This window comes from Epinephelus fuscoguttatus, linkage group LG14, assembly GCF_011397635.1.
Source record: "Epinephelus fuscoguttatus linkage group LG14, E.fuscoguttatus.final_Chr_v1".
In the NCBI taxonomy this organism is placed as follows: Eukaryota; Metazoa; Chordata; class Actinopteri; order Perciformes; family Serranidae; genus Epinephelus; species Epinephelus fuscoguttatus.
Genome location: NC_064765.1, coordinates 12448761 through 12469444, shown reverse-complemented (window position 1 = coordinate 12469444; position 20684 = coordinate 12448761). Strand labels below are relative to the sequence as shown.

Here is a 20684-nt window from a genome sequence, read left to right as displayed (position 1 = left end):
AAAAGAAAGATGAAAGACAGGGGAAGTAGGAAGCAGCTGAAGGAAAATAGGAATAAAGTCAAAGAAAAGGAAGAAGAACCTTGTGTGGGAAAGGATGTGCGGGAAGAGAAAACAGCATAGAGGAGGCAGGGAAATAGATGGAGGGTTGTGGTTATCAGAGTGAGATCTGCCAGTCAGTGCCATCTCACTCGACACAGCTGCCACGCTGATTCCATCTCCCCTGAAGAGATTAAAAGCATTGAAACAAGCAAGCCTCGTATCGTCCCAGACAGACGGACAAAGACAGAGGGAGTAAACTTTCCCACAAAGTAAAAGAGATGGAGCGATAAGGGAGTGAGACACATGCCTGGGACTCTCTTATAGAGTCATCATTTACCGGCCACTCTGCTGACATTTACTTTCGGAGTGTGTAAACCGGGGCCAGGTGTTAGTGAGGGGAAACCATCCCTCTCTGACACCACTTGGCTGACTTATCAACCCGGCTTTGACATCCACAGTCATTCTTTAAATGCAGCCTCTGGCCCGGTGCAACACAACAGAAGCCGTAGCTAAAAGGCGGCGGTGCTTAAAAGCGTGCTGTACTTTTCACACCCTAGCTCTTATCTCCGTACTATCTCACACACACTCCCATCTCACACTCTCATCTCTGGGCAGGAATCCAAAAATGTCACAAACTGCGGGGAAGGGGGGCTTTGCACTTCCCTGCTCAGATAGGAGATGTAAAGTGAAGCCTATGGTTAATTTTTTTGTGGCCAGCCGCAGCCATTACAGTATAGTATATGAGTCTGGAGTGGGCTGGCTTGATGAATCTGCTGTCTATGGGATATGATGATTCAGCCGCGCTATTACCATGAGTGATTTCAGCTCAAGGCAAGGCTAGCACTTCCGCTTTATGGTCACAGAGACAGAGGGGGCTGCTGATGAGGAAACATAAGTTAACGTGGAATGAGATGAGAATGACTTTCAAATCAGAGGCATTTTTAATCAGCTCTTTAGAATTATGGTGCGTGGAATGGGTTTATAAATTGATATTGTGCCGTTGATGTAAATCCCAATGTGACGAAAAAGGGTAATGAAGAGAAACACAAGCAGAATACACAAAATCTCACATACATTCACGTTTCGTTCTTTCTGTGTGTGGTGCAGACGGGCTTTAGTCCAGCCTGGGCTTAGAGGTGAGTTTAATGACCCTCATGATCAATTTAATCTTTTTCATTTTCCTTCTCATATCCCATATTTAATGGAGAAAGTTCTCCTGCTCAATTCTGCACTCATCTATTCAACATGTAACTCGGAAGATGAGAAAGGGAGATACAGGAAAGAAAGAATAAAACAAAGAGCAAAAGCTATTTTCTGCACTGAGAAAGAGGTTACGGCTTTACCATCTTTTTCCATTAACAGGAAGGAAAACTTGCCATTTCTCGCCTTGACCCAGATGTAATCAACAGTCACTGCACGGTTCAGCACCCACACTGAATGCAGTGATCCCTGCATACTTTAACATTTAAACAACCACCCCTACCATATACAATGACCTCCTGACAATCCCCCACTAATCAAGACATGATCAAACAGTGCTTGTATCCCTCACATTGAGACATCACCTGAAGACGTCCTCATGATCAAATGCTAAGACGTGAGCTAACAATCCCAGTATGGTTCAAGAGGCCAGGGCAGATTTATGTGCAAACGGGGATTGCTCTTCCTAATTTATTCCGCCGTGAAGACCAATGCGGGGCCGCCAGGCAAGTGAGACGAATGGCAATGACTGTCTGTATGGACTGGCAGATAGGAGGAGACCCTCACTGCACTGCATTAACTTTTAATTATGACTTTCGGGGAGATGCAATTACCCATCTGAGACTAGACTTGCTAAAGCTCCCCAACCAGACCATGCCCGTCTGCACCATCGTTTGTAACTTTTTCCTTGCTTTCCCCCCAAGTTTTTTATTTATTTTTTACATCTGGCTAGTTTAGTGTTGTGTATCACTGCGGGCTGTATTTCTAAACTGCAGTCACCCAGGATTGTTCTTTCTTGTCTCTCACTTATCGTCCATTTGTCTCTCTGTGTCCTTCGAGGTTTCTCTCCAACACCTCCTTCACCGGGGCAACAGGCTTGATCCAGGTGGATGCTGGCCTCTCTCGGGTCCTCTCCTCCCAGCTGTTCCACGTATGGAGCCTGAAGAGGGGCGCTCTCGGGCAGCCCGCCTGGGTGACTGTAGGCCAGTGGACCCGAGGCAGACTGGAGCTAGAAGGAGGCATCCTGGGACTGGTGGGAGGGTTCGGGAGTAGCCAGGGACAAGGTCTTGGAGCTGGGGTGAGAGGAGGGGACGGCCAGGGCGACAGTAATGCTGGAGAACGCTGGAGACCTGGAGTATCCGTTGAGGGACACCGCCTGAGGGTGGTGACGCTGGTGGAACACCCGTTTGTCTTCACACGGGAGGTGGATGAAGATGGATTGTGTCCTGCTGGTCAGCTCTGTCTGGACCCCAAAACCAACCGATCCGACTTAATCCAGAGCCTCTTCAACCAGCTGCACAACCCTAACACTACAGTTACAGACTGGGAGGGCATTGGTAAGTTTTGCAAGTTTTACATTGGCATTTGTCCTCAAAATACTTCGTGGTGAAGCACTTCTATGCTGAAGAACTCCTGCAATACCTGTCGAGAAACCTTTTAACTCGTGGGAGGCATCAGTTCTAATTTATGAAAGCTTCTCTTGTGTAAACTGTTAGATCTCTTAGCTCAGATCTCATAGCTGTATCGCCGGCCACTTCTCTACTGCTACTCCTCAAGATTTAAGTGAATATTTAGAAGTAAAATCAATAAAGGATCATGGCTGGTCAGTCCAGTTCAAAAATATACCAGGTGCAATGTGAAGGGCTTAGCTCTACAGCTACAGCTCCGTGTCATGAATGAAGAGGTCTAAAGGCATTAAATCAATGAGAGATCAAGACTGCCGAGTCAAAGAAATACCAGGTATCGGACTTCGGAGACTGTTGGCCACAAATACAAGCAGCCTATTGTATAGCAGGAAAATGTAAGGCATTTTAACTTTGTCTGACTTGAATCAGCAGATGGCAAATGAAGGACAGCTAATTGAAATTTGTATTGAGGATGACATAAGAATTCACAAAATCTCATATTCTGGTGCTTGGGCAGAACAAGTGGAGACCTTTGTGCCAAGTTTCAAGAGCGATTGGCATACTGCTGAATTTTGATTGACTGAGTCTGCAATAAAAAAGCTTTGCCAAAAGAATCAAAATGACAGAAAAGACAAAAATTGCCTGTCCATCCTGCCAACTCTTCTTTTTTCTCTATACCCAGGTCAACAATTGTTACATTTTTCTACCCCAAGGTTAAGTGTGACTAGGGCCCAATCCCAATCCCTATTTGTACCCCTACCCATTGTTTTCAAATGCCCTTTTGCCCTTCAGGACGGGGTTACAAGGGGTAGTGGTTCAAATCTTTTGCTAAGAAATGGGACAACCCTTCAGGACCCTGAACCATCATCAGCAGTCGTCAATGGTGTTTTTATAGACAGATGATATGGCAATAATGGCATTATCACAATGCCATTTGCCATTTATCTGATGGAGTTAGTAAAGCATGGACGCTTGTGATTTGTTCGCAACTTAAATTTCACACTATCAATCAATCAAACAAGTTATCAAATAAAAAGCGAACACTGCCTCACTACCGGGCCACTAGTGGTGCTCTGTAGGCCAGTGATTCCTTTCTGGTCCAGCCACGGGGTCCAGATTTCTCCTTAGTCATTTCTTCAAGGTCTGCATAGTTCAATGTATTCAGTGTTATACTTGCATTTGGCCATGTCTTTGAGCTAGTTTGCTCTCTCTGTCATGTAGCTGTCTGTTAATCACCAGGGAACAGATCTTCAAAATAAAAGCTCCGTGCCTTCGCAAGTCACTTGGGGTCCATTCAGAGTCGTCCAGGGACCCACTTTTGGACCAGGACCTACCACTTTGGAACCACTGGTGTAGGCTAACATTAGCAACCCGTACTCCCCCCCCCTGCCAGTCTGCACTGACGTTAGAGGAGCGCTAGCAAGTGTAACAACTTTGCTGCTGGATTTAAGTTAAATTTCGGATGTCATATGTCATCAAAGGAGAGGAATACAACAGGGAATATGTCAAAACGCAGGACTGTCATGCACAAATCAGGGCTTGCAACATAACAATAGGTAGTCAGCTAGCATACCACTGCAATTTGTTAAAAAGTAAATGACACATTGAAACAATATTAAACTGAGATAATGCAGTGCTTATTGTAATTATTAAACCTTAAATTAAAAAAAAAAAAGATTAGAAAAAAAGAAAATAAAATACATTTTTGGTTTTATCTGGTTGCTTGTGTAACCATCTTGTCGATTTTTCCACTTTGGAGTTATTTCCTGACACACTTAGGCCTCTATAGTCAATATGTGGAACCTTTGATACTCACTTTCTGTACCCCTACGTTCACCTTTGGGGGTACCCCACCTATAAAGGGGTGTCTCCTGCCTTATCTCTCCCCTTTTGCTGTTGTACTCCATGAGAGAGGGGCTCGAGTTATATGGTCGTAATTGACGGAGGATGTTGTTTTTATCTCTTGCTGTCAGAGCTGTCAGGAATAAACGGAGATCGCCTCCAAAGATATGCACGGTCTGGGCCTCTTCATATCAACACAACACAGACAACACTGGAGTCCACCGGTTACACATAAATCCTTTACACTTTGCCTCACCCCTCTATTCTAACAAGAACTGGGACACCCTACCCTCAGACGTTAACGTGCAAAACAAAGGGGTAAGGACAAAGTCGTAGGGGCAAGGGTTGTTTTGGGATTGAGCCTGAATGTATTCCTAGCCTAGGTGCAGGGGATATTTAATACACATATGCACAACTGTCTTGTGAGGATCCATAAACATTTTCCATGATTCGTACCCGACAGTTGAGGACAAAGTCCCAGAAGTGCAGCCCCTGTCCCTGGGATAGATACATTTCAAGTTATTATCATTTCTTTTCTGTCAGAACTACCGGAGGACCTGAGGAAGTGCTGCTACGGATACTGCATTGACCTGCTGGAGAAGCTGGCAGAGGACATGGGTTTCACATTTGACCTCTATATTGTTGGAGACGGGAAGTACGGAGCATTGAGTGGGACGGGACGGTGGACAGGGCTGGTCGGGGACCTGCTGAGTGGAACCGCTGACATGGCTGTCACCTCCTTCTCCATCAACTCTGCCCGGAGCAGAGTCATCGATTTCACCTCGCCCTTCTACTCCACCAGCCTGGGCATTCTGGTACAAATTGCTTGAAGTCATCATTAGTTTGTTGGAGTTTTGAGTTTGTATTTTAATGATTGGAGAAGACACGGTGCATGTCCTGGAAATCTACTGCATCGTGAGTCAGTGGCAGCGTCGCAGTCTTCTGTGTTTCTTTGATTTGTCAATCTCTCCCTCCATCTCTCTGGCTGGCACTTTTTCTGTATGATTTGACGATATGGTCCGCAGCTACTTAATTTCAGCCTTATGTCCCACTCACTCAGTCTTCTGGTGAGGAACGCAGGATCATTAGTTGTGAATAATTAGTTTGCTGAGTTTTCAGTGGACAATTATTAAGGTTCAAAATGAAAGGCAGTTTAAGAGTGTATAATGAGTCTGAGAGGCAATTTGAGAAGCTGTCCTCCAACATGCTGCAGTTACAGTATTCTTTGATTTGTTAACATCTCCCTCCGTGGCTGAGAAACTGCAGCACATAATGTGATTTGACAATATGGTTCCATTTGAAAAACTGATTTCTTGCCCTTTCAAAATGATGAATAGCACAAAATAAAAACAATGTATGCAATTTTTTAAAAAGGTAATTATGCCCTGGAGAGAAGTCTGGCATGATCAGTGCTGGACCTAGCACATATGGCACCCTAGACAGGCACCCCCGGGGGGGGGGGGGGGGCACCTCTCTGGATGCCTGTTTAGTCCAGTCAATCTGTGGTTTGACTCAGGAAAAAATTGCAATAGTAGTCTTTCAAGGTTTTTTTTGTGACCTTTTGGGACATCGAAATAACATATTAAAAGTATACCACTATATACTTGGATTAAGGTCAATTCAGGGCTCAGTATTCAACGTTATTATATCACACAAAGAAGTGCATATGTCTCCTTCTGAATGGGATATTTTCATACAATTTATGTCCAAACATTAGTTTTCTGGGATGTTCTTACACATATAACCATCAGATATAACCTGTTTTCAATGGATATGAGCACTTAGGGGCTACCTATACCCCAAATTACCTTTTTGTATCCAAAAAAATCAGTAAAATTAGGTATTAAAGAATATTATTAAATTTTATGCACATACAAATTTGTTTTCCATGAAAACCATGTAGCATATCAGCACTCGGACTGAGACCCTAAATGAGACCAAGCTTGAAACATGTCTCGGCTCTAGGCCTACATGTACTCTTCACTTCCTGTCCTCATCCAGACGTCGTGCTGCCCTATTTGAACAAACACATCTACATTCTGAAAAGGCTGTAGGGAGCAATCAAGTTCTTGACAAAATTTGCAGCACATAGCTCCACAACCTGAACTGCAATTGCAGTGCACAAATTCCAACAAGGAACAGGGTCCTGGTCAGAATGGATGGGAATAAGGCATGAGCCTTGGATCCTCTAGCCCTATTCCTCCAGTGGTAGTAAGTTTCCCATCCATTCCTGAACCTGATGGTACACTCTGAAGCTGTAAAACATTGCACACGTTGTTGGCATGTTAGTTGTGAGGGTGGGTAGCTGTTTTGCTGTAAGTCAACTTTGCATTCTCAGTTATTCATGGATCAGTATCATTGCCCTCTTGGTACAGATTGATAATCTCTATGATCCTTTACTTTTATCCATTATAAGGCTGGGGCGATTCATCGACGTAATCGATATCATCAGTTATGGAAATAGGTCAATTTGCAAAACGTGCCTCGGCACATCGCAATTAAGTAACACCTGGGACACACTGCCTGCATAAGCAGCTCCTAACGGCTACCTCACTGAACTGATGCGGCTTGCACGCACTTTAAAACAGCAGCAGACAGCACCGTCCTGTTTACTTTTTGTCTCCGTCCAGGTATGATATATTAGGATTATCAGCACGCCGAACATGTTTCTGTTTGTGGTGGTCACTTAATGTAATATTAACATGATTTCACACAGACTATATAACTGTAGAATGTTGAAAGTTTGCTTTTGACCTCGAAAAAAGAATGTTCCACCAAATCCATGAAGGTATACTTTTAATATATGATGCAGGAGGGTATTAAGATCAATAAAAACTATGAAACATTAGTAATGCAATTTCTCCTAGGTTGGGCCTTTTCTTTGAGTCAGATTGACTGGACTAGTAGGACATGATCTTACAAGCTGTAGGATGAATTCTAACCACAATTCAGCACAAAAAAACAGTACATGTGATTCTTACAGTGTGACTGCAGCAAGCCAGTTTTTTCAGTTTTGTCATTCTGACCTACCAGGTTCGGAGCCGGGACACTGCAGCACCCATTGGAGCCTTCATGTGGCCTCTCCACTGGTCCATGTGGGTGGGTATTTTTGTCACGTTGCACCTCACCGCGCTCTTCCTCACCTTGTACGAGTGGAACAGCCCCTTCGGCATGACGCCCCATGGCAGGAACAGGCTGCGCGTGTTCTCCTACTCCTCTGCCCTCAATCTCTGCTACGCCATACTGTTTGGACGTACTGTCGCCACCAAGGTAAAAGCAGCTCTCCTCTGTGTGATAAATAGGCATCACGCAGGGTGGGGCGGGGAATAGAAATTGCCAAGAAAAGGGGGGGAGGGGATTTGTGTTATTAATAAGAGTACACAAACAGTGAGGGCAAGTCGAAAAAGGAAGTTAGAGAGGAAAAAAGAAGAAAGATGATCGCAATGGCCAGGAAGGGGGAAAAGATTGATAGGGGAGAGGTTAAGAAGGTAGGCAGTGATGAAGTGGAGAGGTACAGGGAGGATAATGCACATACAGCAAGGGAGAGGGGAAAGGGTAAGTGGGCCGACAGAGATTGAAGGAGTTATGGTGAGGATGATGGCGATGGATGAAGGTGGAAAAAGCGGGAGCGAGTAGAGGTTAACTCCCCGAAGTAGTGAGACACAAAGTTGAAAACAAGATGGCGGGGGGGAGGAGGGCCAGTGGGGGAGTGGCGAGGTGAGAGTGCAAATGAGGAAATGGGCTTCAAAAAGAAGGTAATAAGAACATTGACAGAGACATGGGGAGACGGGGTTAGAAGGGTAAGTGGCCATGTAGAGAGCAGCATCAGAATGAGGGTGACATGGAGGTGGGCGGACAGAGGATGATGTAAAGGGGAAAGGGCAGCTGGGTGGGCACAGTTGGAGAGCCAGTGTGAGAGAGAAATGTGAAGCAAGTCATCAGCGAAGACAGATGGAAGTCAAACTCTAAGACTTAGGCAAATCTGTCCATTTAAAAATATATGCAGCAAGAAGAAAAACAATGTATCGCCTTTCAAAGATTAGAAAAACTGCTCTTATTTTCATGTCATTTTTTTTGTATAAACACGCAAAGAGATTAAACGTACCTTTGCAGTAACGGCATTCTTCAGAAACCTGTCAGATTTGACTGATGGTGTCATACCCACAGTCACACCGCCGCACACACTCAGCCACGACGCCGATGAAAAACTCTCCCCTGCATTCTTTGTTTTTTAAACAGCAGCACACTGTGCCAGAATCCATCATTATGATAACTTATGCTTGCGCTTCAAATTTTCATGCAGCACATTCTGATAAATACCTGGAACACCATTTGCTTAAATTATTCCTGTAACTCCTCTTAGTGAGTATGCACGCCATTAGAATATTTCTTCAGTTGTCCCTAAAGGAACCAGTGCAAATGACTCGGGTGTAACAGAGGCCAAGTGATTAGAGAGACCTTCCCATAATTGAAAGGTCACAGGTTTGATCCTGGCAACTGGCAATGTGTCAATTAACAGGTTTTGTCTATTAGCAGCTGTGTGACCTGTTAAAATGCCCTTGAGCAACACTCTGAACCTCCGTGTGCTGGGTCAGAGCCAAAGAGTCATGTTTATTTAGGCTGTGGGGAGGGCAGTGGGCAAGTAAATCGATTGCTAAATTGCTAATAATAGCTTGTTTCCCTGGAGTCACCTTCATGGCAGTGTCCGGACTTAATTCGATTTGGACCATTTTAAAAGAATTTGAAACAAATAAATGAATGGAAAAGCACTTTTTGTTCTTTTCAAAACAAAGACACAAAAATGCTATAAAAATGCTGCAATCGCTATTATGTGTGGCTGTTAGCTTACTACCTATTGTACGGCTGTAACCAAGCATTACTTCCAAGGCCAAGGAGCACATCATTAACTAACTACATTAGTTTGTGGGATTACAAGATAGGTTAAAACAATCTGTTCACGTTCACTGCATAGCATGTGTCCACTGTGTGGAAGCTAGTCTTGGATACTAGCAGAGGGTAATGTAGCAGCTCCGTTCTTCTTTGTATTGGATTTGGTTTTAAAGGTCAGTTTACCCCAGAATCAAAGATATTTTTCCTCTTACATGCTATTTTTCAATTTAGATTGTTTTGGTGTGAGCTGCTGAGTGTTGGAGAAGTCAGCCGTAGAGATGTCTGCCTTCTCCCCAGTGTAATGGAACTAGATGGTACTCGGCTTGTGGTGCTCAAAACAGCAAAAACATACATTTGAAGTCTCAACAGCAATGTCTCTTTATAGAAATCATGACACGATTTCTCAAGATAAGCATTTGTTGTGAATAGTTATGTGTAGGAACTATTTTCTGTCTTCTGGACTCCATTTGCCGACCACATCACCACGCAGAAGGAAGTATCCACCTACTGCTAGCTCATCTAGTATCACTTAGCTAGCTAGTGTTACAGCTCAGCCCAGACCAGAGGAACTTTTTCATGGAGCACAGACATCCGGAGGGAGTTGGGAGTTGAGCCATGGCTACTCCACGTCCAAAGGGGTCAGTGGTGGTCCGGGCATCTCATCAGGATGCCTCCTTGGCACCTCCTGTTAGAGACGTTCCAGGCACGTCCCACTGGTAGGAGGCTCCGGGGCAGACCCAGAACATGCTGGAGGGATTACATATTTCATCCAGTCTGGGAACGCCTTGGGGTCCCCCAGGAGGAGCTGGAAGATCATGGATCATTTGCTTGGCCTGCTGCCCCCACGACCCGGTCCCTGGATAAGCGGATGAAAATGGATGAATGGAACTTTTTCATAGTTCTAAAACCCTGCTTTACGTTGTGTCCTCATTACAAAAAGTAAGAACGATCATAGCTGTTAGAATGCCATTTTGCGTGACATTTTAAGCTCCTATTTAAGAGTACGTACTCTCCCAGCACAAGAGGAACCATGATTGACATAAATGTCTGTTGAATGAAAACAACTGATGCAGAACCAGAAACTGCCATTTAAAAAAAAACAAAAAAACTCTTAACCGTCTATTTAAACAGCTCACAGAAAGGTCTGTGGAATATCTTGAGTAATAGGGTATTGATTCTGGAGGGAGACATTGCTGTCAAGTTTTTCAACTGTTTTTTTTTTTGGTGCTGTGAGCAACACAAGCCAAGATTTTGGCTACCCCTTTAGGACCTCAACAACCCTAGCCAATGTTACCTGAAATAGTGTTCAGTCAGGACCACTTTAGTCAAAGTGAACTTTATTTCTATTTGCAGTATTATATTTGGCAGTATGGCTCTGTTCTGGGACCTCTCTGCTTTTCCTAGGCCTACGCAGAAAGCCTTAAGGCAGAGAGAGCACACCTCCCTGCCCTTCCATGCGCCTACATGGAAAGCCTGAGGCAGGATCCCCTGGGAACAGAACAGAGCAGCATCAGTGACAAACAGTTTGACATTGATAAGTCAGACACAGCATGAAAAGGAGGAGCAGGGGTGGAGGCGGGTTGCAAAGTGGCTTGCAGAGGAAGCAGCAACAGTAGGCAGGCCAGAGCAGTTTAAATAGGGCACCCTGAGTGAGATTTGCCAATTGGTTGCATAGAAAGGAATCATGTGATCTATCAGCTGACTCCCTTCCATCAATCAACTGCTTGAGGTGTTTGAGATCAGGTGATGTAGCTGGGATGTGAGCTGAGCTTGACATCGTGTTCCTGCCTGAACTTACGCTATACTCAATTTATCTTTGCCAAACATACTAGTTAGCCCGTATCCTTAAAGCCTTTTCTCTTGTAACGTTATCGTTAAAGCATACTGTGTGAATAGTGTGGGGGTTGTGTTAGACAGTCTGACAGTCTGATCTTACATTTTTTTCTTTATACTGAAAACTAGCTCTACAATCCACTACACTGCTGAAAAAAGCGCCAGTCATAGTCAGTGTCTTCAACCAACTCATGGGACTAACATAAGCTTCATTAGCTAGCTAGCTACCACTGATGAAATCTGCCAGCAACAGTTGCCATTTCAGATGTAAAATTGCCCGTTACGGGCCCGAAATTAAAAGCCTGTTTTCGTCTAGCCTGGTCCACATTTCTTCCTGAGGAATCTGTGTTCACAGTGTGCACGACATCCTCCCTTTCTCTCCTTCCAATTCACCATCTAATTATGCAAAGAGTTGAAAACATACCGAACACCTCCGTAATAATGGGTTACAACCTTGTTTGTATAATTAATGCCTCATTAATCCCAAGCCTTTTAAAACACTAGAAATTCATCTCTTTTTTCAGTTAAGTGGATTTTAATTGGAGGAATAAATAAATGATCACAGTGTTCAGGTGGATTCATACCCCTAGGCAGGCAATTTCATGGAAAGATATTTCTGATGTGCCTCAGAAACAGTCACACTTGTTAGATTATTTTTTTCCTCCTCTGCATTAGCTCCTCTTCTGGTCTGTTTTGATTAACTTGATTACCCTTACTCTGGGTTAAATTGTGATTTTTAAGGAGGGTGAGAATGAGAGGAGGGCAGGTTGAGAGTCTCGTGGGGCTCTACATTTATGTGCAGCCTGAAAGCACCTCTCCACACGCATTTGTATTTTTAATCCGTGTACAACCCCTGTAGAATTTTTCTTATCTCAGTTTCCTCCATGTTGTTTGTTGTCAGTCTGTTTCATTTCTGTCCAGACATCCTGACATTTTCCAGTTTTGTGCTGAGGTATTTTTAGATCTGCTATTTTTTCTTCTCTTTTTGATCTGTTAATTATTTTATTAATTAGACGAAAGCAAACAATCTCTCTTGGCATGCGTCTCCGCTCTGCAGACTCCTAAATGCTGGACCGGGCGCTTCCTGATGAACCTCTGGGCCATCTTCTGCTTACTGGTGCTGTCGAGCTACACTGCAAACTTAGCCGCAGTCATGGTTGGGGAGAAGACCTTCGAGCAGGTCTCGGGAATTCACGACGAGAAGGTCAGACTGCATGCAAGGACACAAAGTTGAAACTGCATGCATGTCAGCGCCCCATACACATATACAGACCCACATGCCCACATGTACACACAAACTAAGCTTACACAAGGACAGGCTAATGAGTATAGAGTGGAATTATTTGTGAAGGATTATCACTTTCCATATCCCTAAACCCTGTGGGGAGTTCAGGGCTACAGTGAATTTGATATGCACCCCATCATGATACCCCCCCTCCCTCCTTTATCACCTCCACCACCATCGCCACACTCATGTCTTCCTGTGTCACCTCCACAGCTGCACCATCCATCCCTGGGCTTCCGTTTTGGGACGGTGAGGGAGAGCAGCGCTGAGGATTACATGAAGAAGAGCTTCCCGGAGATGCATGACTACATGAGACGCTTTAATCAGCCCACCACCCCAGAAGGCGTACATATGTTGAAGTAAGACATGCACACAGTGTACATTTGTTTAAAAAAAAACAAAAAAAAGCCTCATTAAAATGCAATCCAGACCTAAACAATCCAGTCACGTTTACATTTGTTATCTGCGGTTGTCTGTATTCTGTGCACTTATTTTCCATGCGCACCGTGCATAACAAGTCTGACTCCTGACAACAAGAGCAAACGTGGCAGATTTACAGCCATCTGAGGCTATTTTAATACAGAACCTACTGTAAACATCGGAAAATCATCTCCTCAAAATAGAATTCATGTGTTGCTTCTCTAATATCCTGCAGGAAATACTTAAAAACTGTGATTTTCCTATGTTTACGTCCCCTGAAATGCCTGACCTTGACTGTGCAGGCTTGTAGCTTTGCAAAGTTTGTCACAAAAGAGGTGTTTTTACATCCCTCTACTCAAGGGGACAATGTGCACTTCCCCAAAATCTGAGAGTCAAATGTACTTTGGGCAAGTATGTCACTAATACAAAAGCCAATTGCTTTCTAATATGGGAAACGCTTATCAAATACAGGCTAAGAAACCTGAAACGTCCTGCACAGAGCGGCCTTGTCAGTGCAGAGAGCAGAGTTAGCATTAGCATATTCAAAGTTTTGACAGCAAACAGGGTAGAGTGTTTTGCATGTAAATTGGACCCTGAAGCTTCCTTACACTATCTACCAAAAACCCCATTGTAGCAGATAATATTGTGTGTTTCCATAACAGGAATGCAGTGCCAGCCACTTCCTGTTAGCCTACAAGCTAACAAAATACACTAGCTACACTTGACATTCTGATACGTCAGCTGGTCAATGATTTTGTTGCACAACAGACTCTTTGATTCTGAGTCAGACTGAGGTTCAAACATGTATGGCTGAATCTCTTAGCGGTTTCCTCTAGTGCTAACGCTAGCCATTTTAATGCACATTGCTCTTTCACTGGTCAACTTAGCAGTAGCATCGCTGCAGAGAGCAACACCTACTGCAAGCATATTTCTCAATGAGGGAGAAAGACTTACAGTGTTCACACTATGAGCGATACAGCAACAGGCTACAAGTCATTTTCAGCGGAAGTCAGTAACATGACGTTACAAACTGATGCTCGTCACTTGTCGCTGCAGATAGGCATGATGCGATGCAAATTAAAGTTAAGCTGGCCTCAGCTTTTTCTCAGCTCTCGAATGATGCAGTGAAATGTTAAGCAATCATTGCTTTTTGTTTCTAGCTGTGGTATTGTGTGTTGCACACAGCGACACAATGTGGCAGTGAAAGGTGATGTTAAAATGGGGTTCAGACACTGATCAAAAGCATAGATTAGAGATAGAGAAGTACAAACCTTTTGATGACGTTCAGTCAAGGTGCTTTGTAGCAGACACAAGCCCATGACGATCTATGTAAGTTAAAATGAAGGAATACCTCGCACATCTGTTTTCAAACAGGTGCGTAGGAGAGATGAGAAGAATAAAACTTGTAGAAAAGACTCCAGCACACTGCCTAACCTGCAAAAATAACCATTTTAATGCTGCAACATTTCAGTGACTAGACCTTCATCAGGCAAACAGTTTTGTAATAAAGAGAAGCCGTCTTAAGAAGGAGTGGCTGTGAGATTGCAATCAGTCACATTACCCACGTGCGGTGGGAAGACATTACAATAAGTTAACTGTCAACATTATAAATAGAAATGGAGGAATAAAGCGGTAAAAGTAAAATCAGCTTGGTGACAATCTTCAACATACCCCAGAAATTCCATTAAATATGTTCTTGAGAGTAAATGCTTAAATTCTTATTGTTAACTTGCATTCTCTAAAAAATACACATCCAAATCTTGTTTACATCAAGAACAAGTATCAATACCCAATAGAAAACTAAACGTATCTTAACCAGGGCTTGAGTAACACTAGTCAATAATCAGAATCAGAATCAGAAAAACCTTATTGATCCCCAAGGAGGACATTGTGATTGGTTACAGTCACTCCGATGTAAAGAATAGAGAATTATAAAAAGTAAGAATAAGAGTATGAAATAGAAGTATGTAAATATAGCAATAAAAAAAATTGGAATAAAAATGCGCATTAAAAATAAAAATTAAATGTGCATTATGCCACAGTGTTTAACACTGGTACTTAAGATATTAAAAATAATATATATATCATCACTGAACTGAGGCTGTGTGAAACTTTTAACTACAATATATACATCAATAAAATAAAACAAAAATAAAATAAGAGTAAACATAAGAAATATGTGCAGTTATCTGCATTGTATGTTGAATAAATATATACATTCAAGAGGTATTGGTGAGAATAGAGTCGATACTAAATACCTCAACTACCACAATAATATTGTGGCAGTTATTGCACCCAATAGATAATTATGAATTATAAATGCAGTAGGTGAAAACAAGTCCAAATGCATTTCTATTGGCACAGGCAGCAATGACTTCCTGTCATGCTCAGTGGTGCAACTTGGGGGAATGAGTCTGTCACTGAATATGCTCCTGTTTGACCAGCATGTCAAAGAGTGGGTGGGAAACATTGTCCAAGATAAGATGTAACTTAGACCCCATCCTCCTCTCTGACACTGCAACCAGAGAGTCCAGCTCCACCCCCACCATGTTACTGGCCTTGCGAATCAGTTTATTGAGTCTGTTGGTGTCTGCTACCCTCAAACTGCTGCCCCAGCACACAACAGCAAACAGGATCGCACTGGCCACCACAGACTCATAAGACATCCTCAGCATTGTCCGGCAGATGTTTAAGGACCTCAGCCTCCTCAGAGAATAGAGGTGACTCTGGCCTTTGTTGTAGAGGGCTTCAGTGTTCTTAGTCCAGTCTGGTTTGTTATAAGTGTGCAAGGCTGTGAGGGTCCAAAGGACAGAGGGATGTCGTATGCTGTAAAGCCCTGTGAGGCAAATTGTGATATTGGGCTTTATAAATAAAATTGAAAATTGAATTGAAGATACTTGTAGTCCTCCACAATATCCACACTGACCCCCGGGATGGAAACAGGGGTCACTGAGGCCTTTGCCCTACTCAAATCCACCAGCAGTGTACCTGGTCACACTGTTGCATTGTTGCTCGCAGTATGAATGCAGCATTAATCTGCTTCCAGACTCTTTTCACAGTGTGTGGGAAAACCATGTTAAAATATAGTATCAGTATAAGCATTTTTACATTTTTTAAAACATGTCTAGAATGGAGCGTGAGATGGATGGACGGTTTGGTGCAACTTCTCCAGTGATGCGAGCGCTGCACTGGTCTGTCATGGCGAAGAGGGAACTGAGCTGAAAGGCGAAGCTTTCGAGTTACTGGTCCATCTACGTCCCAACCCTCACCTATGGTCATGAGCTCTGGGTAGTGACCGAAAGAATGAGATCGCGGATACAAGCAGCCAAAATGAATGTCCTCAGAAGGGTGGTTGGGCTCAGCCTGAGAGATAGAGTGAGGAGCTCGGACATCCAGAGGGAGCTCGGAGTAGAGCCGCTGCTTCTTCGCGTTGAAAGGGGTCAGTTGAGGTGGTTCGGGCGTCTGATCAGGATGCCTCCTGGGCGCCTCCTGTTAGAGGAGTTACGGGCACATCCCACTGGTAGGAGGCCCCGGGGCAGACCCAGAACATGCTGGAGGGATTACATATCTCATCTGGCCTGGGAACACCTTGAGGGTCCCCCAGGAGGAGCTGGAAAGTGTTGCTGGGGAGAGGGATGTCTGGGGCGCTTATCCAGGGCCTGCTGTCCCCGCGACCCGGCCCTGGATAAGCGGACTAAAATGGATGGATAGAACTGGAGAGGGACTGTAAAACAGTTCATGATGTCACCTGGAGGTCATGTATAGACAGTGAATGTCAGTCTGAGACAGTCTGATTCAACAGTTGAACGCCCTTCAATAAGATTTAGATCCGATATTTTAATCAAAACTTCTAAAAGCCTGCAAATCAAGTGTCAGTGTACCAACTCCAAAATGTGTCACCCGACGACATCAATTCAAATCGAGGCTGTTTTTAATGTTGGCACCTTCTGACATTTCTATCTAACATCAACGTAATTTGTGTTTTAGGGTTGATTTTCCCTTTGATCTCCCGCCGTCTGCAGTGATGTTGTGTCGAACCCGTCGGTGGATGTTTTCTTATTATAGTGAACACGCTGTTTGCTTTCGCATCTGACAGAGATACCATCAAGTACTCATCACTTTGTGAGCTGCAAATATTTACACCCTGCATCAGTGTGAGCTTTTCCCCTATCCAGAGATGCTACGTTTCAGCACGAGGTAAAAGTGAGGTGAAAGCCTATGAATTACATAAATTACATTAAAAAAAGAGTCTTACCCGTTAGAGGGAAAATATTTTAGTTAATTAAAAGTGCTGAATGTGGAGATGAATGAGGGCCAGGGACAAATTGATGAAACGAGGGCCGAGGATGAATGGATGAATCGGGTGTCAGAAGGGGATTGTGAGAAGATGAAAGCGGCGAGGCAAGGCAAGTTTATTTATATAACACGATTATTCACAAAAGCAGTTAAAGTACTTTACATAATGCATTAAAACACTGAATACAACACAATTTAAGGAATAGGAACAATTCTGAAAGAATTTCTGCAGAAATAAATGGAAAGTAGTTCGGGATGATAGAGAGTGGTTATGGTTCATTCAAAGGCAGGGGAGGAAATAAGAGTTTTAACCTGGATTTAAAGGTAGTCTAAGTTGAGGAGAGTCTTATATCTTTTGGAAGTTTTCTCGACAGCTCTTTGCAGCATGCTGACTAAATGCTGCTTCCTCATGTTTAGTTGTTACTCTTGAAATGGTGAGGTGACTGCTACCAGATGACCTGAGAGATCAAGAAGGTCATGTTGATGAACTTATAGTTTAACACCAAGTCACTTAAACTCCAGGGTTTTCAATTTGTCCATTCAGGAAGCACAAGTGATTGTGAATCAGTTTCAGCTGCTTTGGTGCAAATCAAAGTGAACACAGGTGCAATGGAGAGGCAAAAACAAGACAACCCCAAATGGGAATGGTTTTACATGTGGTGGCCACAGACAGTTGCTCTCTCCTTATCCTTCCTGACTGATTCTTCTCTAGTTTTGTGTCCTTGTCACTACTGGTAGCATGAAGCGGTACCTGCAGCCCAGTCAGGTTGCACAGGTAGTCCAGCTCCTCCAGGATGGCACAAGAAAGTTTGCTGTATCACCCAGCACAGTGTCAAGAGCATGGATGAGATACTAGGAGACCGGCCAATACACGAGGAGAGCTGGACAGGGCCGTAGAAGGGCATCAACCCAGCAGCAGGACCGGTATCTGCTCCTTTGTGTGAGGAGGAACAGGAGGAGCACTGCCAGAGCCCTACACAATGACCTCCAGCAGGCTACTGGTGTGCATGTTTCTGACCACACTGTCAGGTCTGGGGAGGCATATCATTGGAGAGTCACACAGAGCTCCATGTCATAGCCATAGCCTGCCTCTTGTTAGGTACTGGGATGAAATCATCAGAGCTGCCAGACTGTCAGACCACACTGGTGTAGTGGGTCCCGGGTTCCTCCTGGTGCTCATGTGGCCAGAGTGTGTAGGCAGTTCCTGGATGATGAAGGCATTGATGCCATTGACTGGCCCTCTCGTTCCCCTGACCTAAAATCAACTGAGCACCTATGGGACGTGATGTATTGGTGCGTCCGACGCCATCAACTACTGCCACAGACTGTCCATGAGCTCACTGATGCCCTGATCTAGGTCTGGGAGGAGATCCCCCAGGATACCATCTGCCAGCTCATCAGGAGCATGCCCAGAGTCATATTATGAGTTGCTGTGATAAAATTCACTCAAGTTGGATCAGCCTGTGATTCAAATTTTTACTTTGATTTTCGGTGTGACTTTGAATCCAGCCCTCAGTGGGTTGATGAGTGTGGTTTGTTCTCAACAAATTATACAATGTGCATCAGTAAAGATTTTCAGCTTGAATTATTAGTTCATCAAGATCTGATGTGTGGTTTAGGTGTTCCCTTAATTTCTTTGAGCGGTTCTATGATGATTTCTTGTAACATGTAACCTGTTTATTCAGCTCCCTCGATACTTGACTTGTATGTGCCAATGAACGCATGTTTGTACCTCCACATCTAAAAAGATCTGTCATTTCTCAAAGTACTGAATAACCTCAGCGGTTGAGGATGAACCCATTTTGGTTTCTGTCTGCGTGAACTCTGCTGCCTTTCATGGTTTGTTGGATTTATCCTCTCCATCTGATCATCAGTAATGGAAGACAGGACACATTTATCCTTCACATTACTGGTGTCAGACTTTCAATCTCATTTGCGCGTGTGGATTATCATTACATCCTTTGTTATATATTCTTTTTGAATTAGTAACCACTGCGTATCTTGAGTTGAGGAGGAGTGCACACAAACCTTACCACAGTGTCCTTGTTCCTATTAAATTAGAACAGCCAGCATATTTGTGTTTCTCAAAATCTGCAACCAGGATATAATATTCACACATGTAAACACATGACCAGAATACTCTGACAGCCGAATCATACCCAGGGTACTGGTGTCCATGTCACTGATGTGGCATCTCATGGCTCTATTTATAGTGCTGTGGTCTTTGCAGAGGAAGGAAAGCAGCATACCTCATAGGCTGGGAGAGGAGATTTAGTATGAGCCAGTTGTTTTAGTTTAATTTCTACCCTTTTCTTTTAATTGAAATTAAAACATCGTGTTTTATTCCCGTCTGATCTAATAACTTTAATTACGAGCTTTAATAACATGAATTAAACACACACTGGGGTCATTTGAACTCTTACGTGGACACACAGAATACATTAATTCAATTAAATCAGATCCTTTACCACTAACTGCACTATAAAAACAAGTACACGTTGTGCAGTCACAATATAATTTAAGTAAAAGCACATATTATTGCAGACTGTACTCCAAAGAAGCCCCCAAATGATTATTTGTATATCAGTTGCTCAGTCCGTGTTGTGTTCAATTTGTGGAGAAAACTTTGATTTTGCAGCATGCCTCCACTGTGAACGAAGAATCCAAAAACTGACGAGAACTCTTGATGAATTAAAGTCATAGGGGACCACGATCAACATCTGTGAAACCATATTAAAGCAGCTGTTTACAAACTCTCACACAACTTGTGCAGTATAATCCAAGTCTCATTTACCCAGCCAGGCGCTCAGCACTTCCCAAACACATGCAAAATTGCTAAAATTTGATTTAAAACAAGATCTTATAAATAGTCCCAGGCACGGAGGAGGAGTGCATCTGCATTGTTTATGTGGAAGTCTTTTGAATAGTCATGTTTTAATGAGAATGCATATGTTCAGGAAGCACTGGAGATACAACTGGATAAATGAGACTTGGATTATACTACACGAGTTGTGTGAGGGCACATTTGGTGCCCTAGGCAAACTTAACTTTAAATTACAAATTAACTTGTTTAGAGGAATAAAAAATAAAATATGATATTGTAAAATGATAATAAAATGCACAAATTAACTTTTTAATTGAACTAGGGATGCACTGATTTTTGAATTCTGGGCCGATACAGATATCAGTGTTTAAAATAACAATTTTCCAAATAGCCGATAATGATTTTTTCGTTTTTTTATAATGGTGTTTGTTTTGTTTTTTGTTGTTATTTATCCTTTTTTTGTGCCAGAAAACCAAAAAAAAAATCTGCACGATAATAAAATAAATGAACAGTTTTAAAGTCGTTCAGTCCTTCATTACACAACCTTTGAGTGAGCACAAATTCAATAATACACATTTATGAAACAACCTTTAACATAACCTTCTTTCACATGAAAAACATCTTTAAAAAATAAGCAAAAAGCATTTTT

General features: G+C 43.1%; 1 protein-coding gene across 2 annotated transcripts in view; it reads left to right on the top strand.

Annotated features, from left to right (window-relative positions):
• grin3ba (glutamate receptor, ionotropic, N-methyl-D-aspartate 3Ba) overlaps nucleotides 1–20684 on the top strand; it is a 134355-nt gene that overhangs the window by 77641 nt on the left and 36030 nt on the right. For both annotated transcript variants that reach the window (XM_049597178.1, XM_049597180.1), the window contains exons 3-7: nucleotides 2080–2576; nucleotides 5031–5302; nucleotides 7521–7757; nucleotides 12268–12414; nucleotides 12709–12854. In XM_049597178.1, coding sequence (XP_049453135.1) covers nucleotides 2080–2576; nucleotides 5031–5302; nucleotides 7521–7757; nucleotides 12268–12414; nucleotides 12709–12854 — 1299 coding nt within the window. The remainder of the gene's footprint in view (nucleotides 1–2079; nucleotides 2577–5030; nucleotides 5303–7520; nucleotides 7758–12267; nucleotides 12415–12708; nucleotides 12855–20684) is intronic.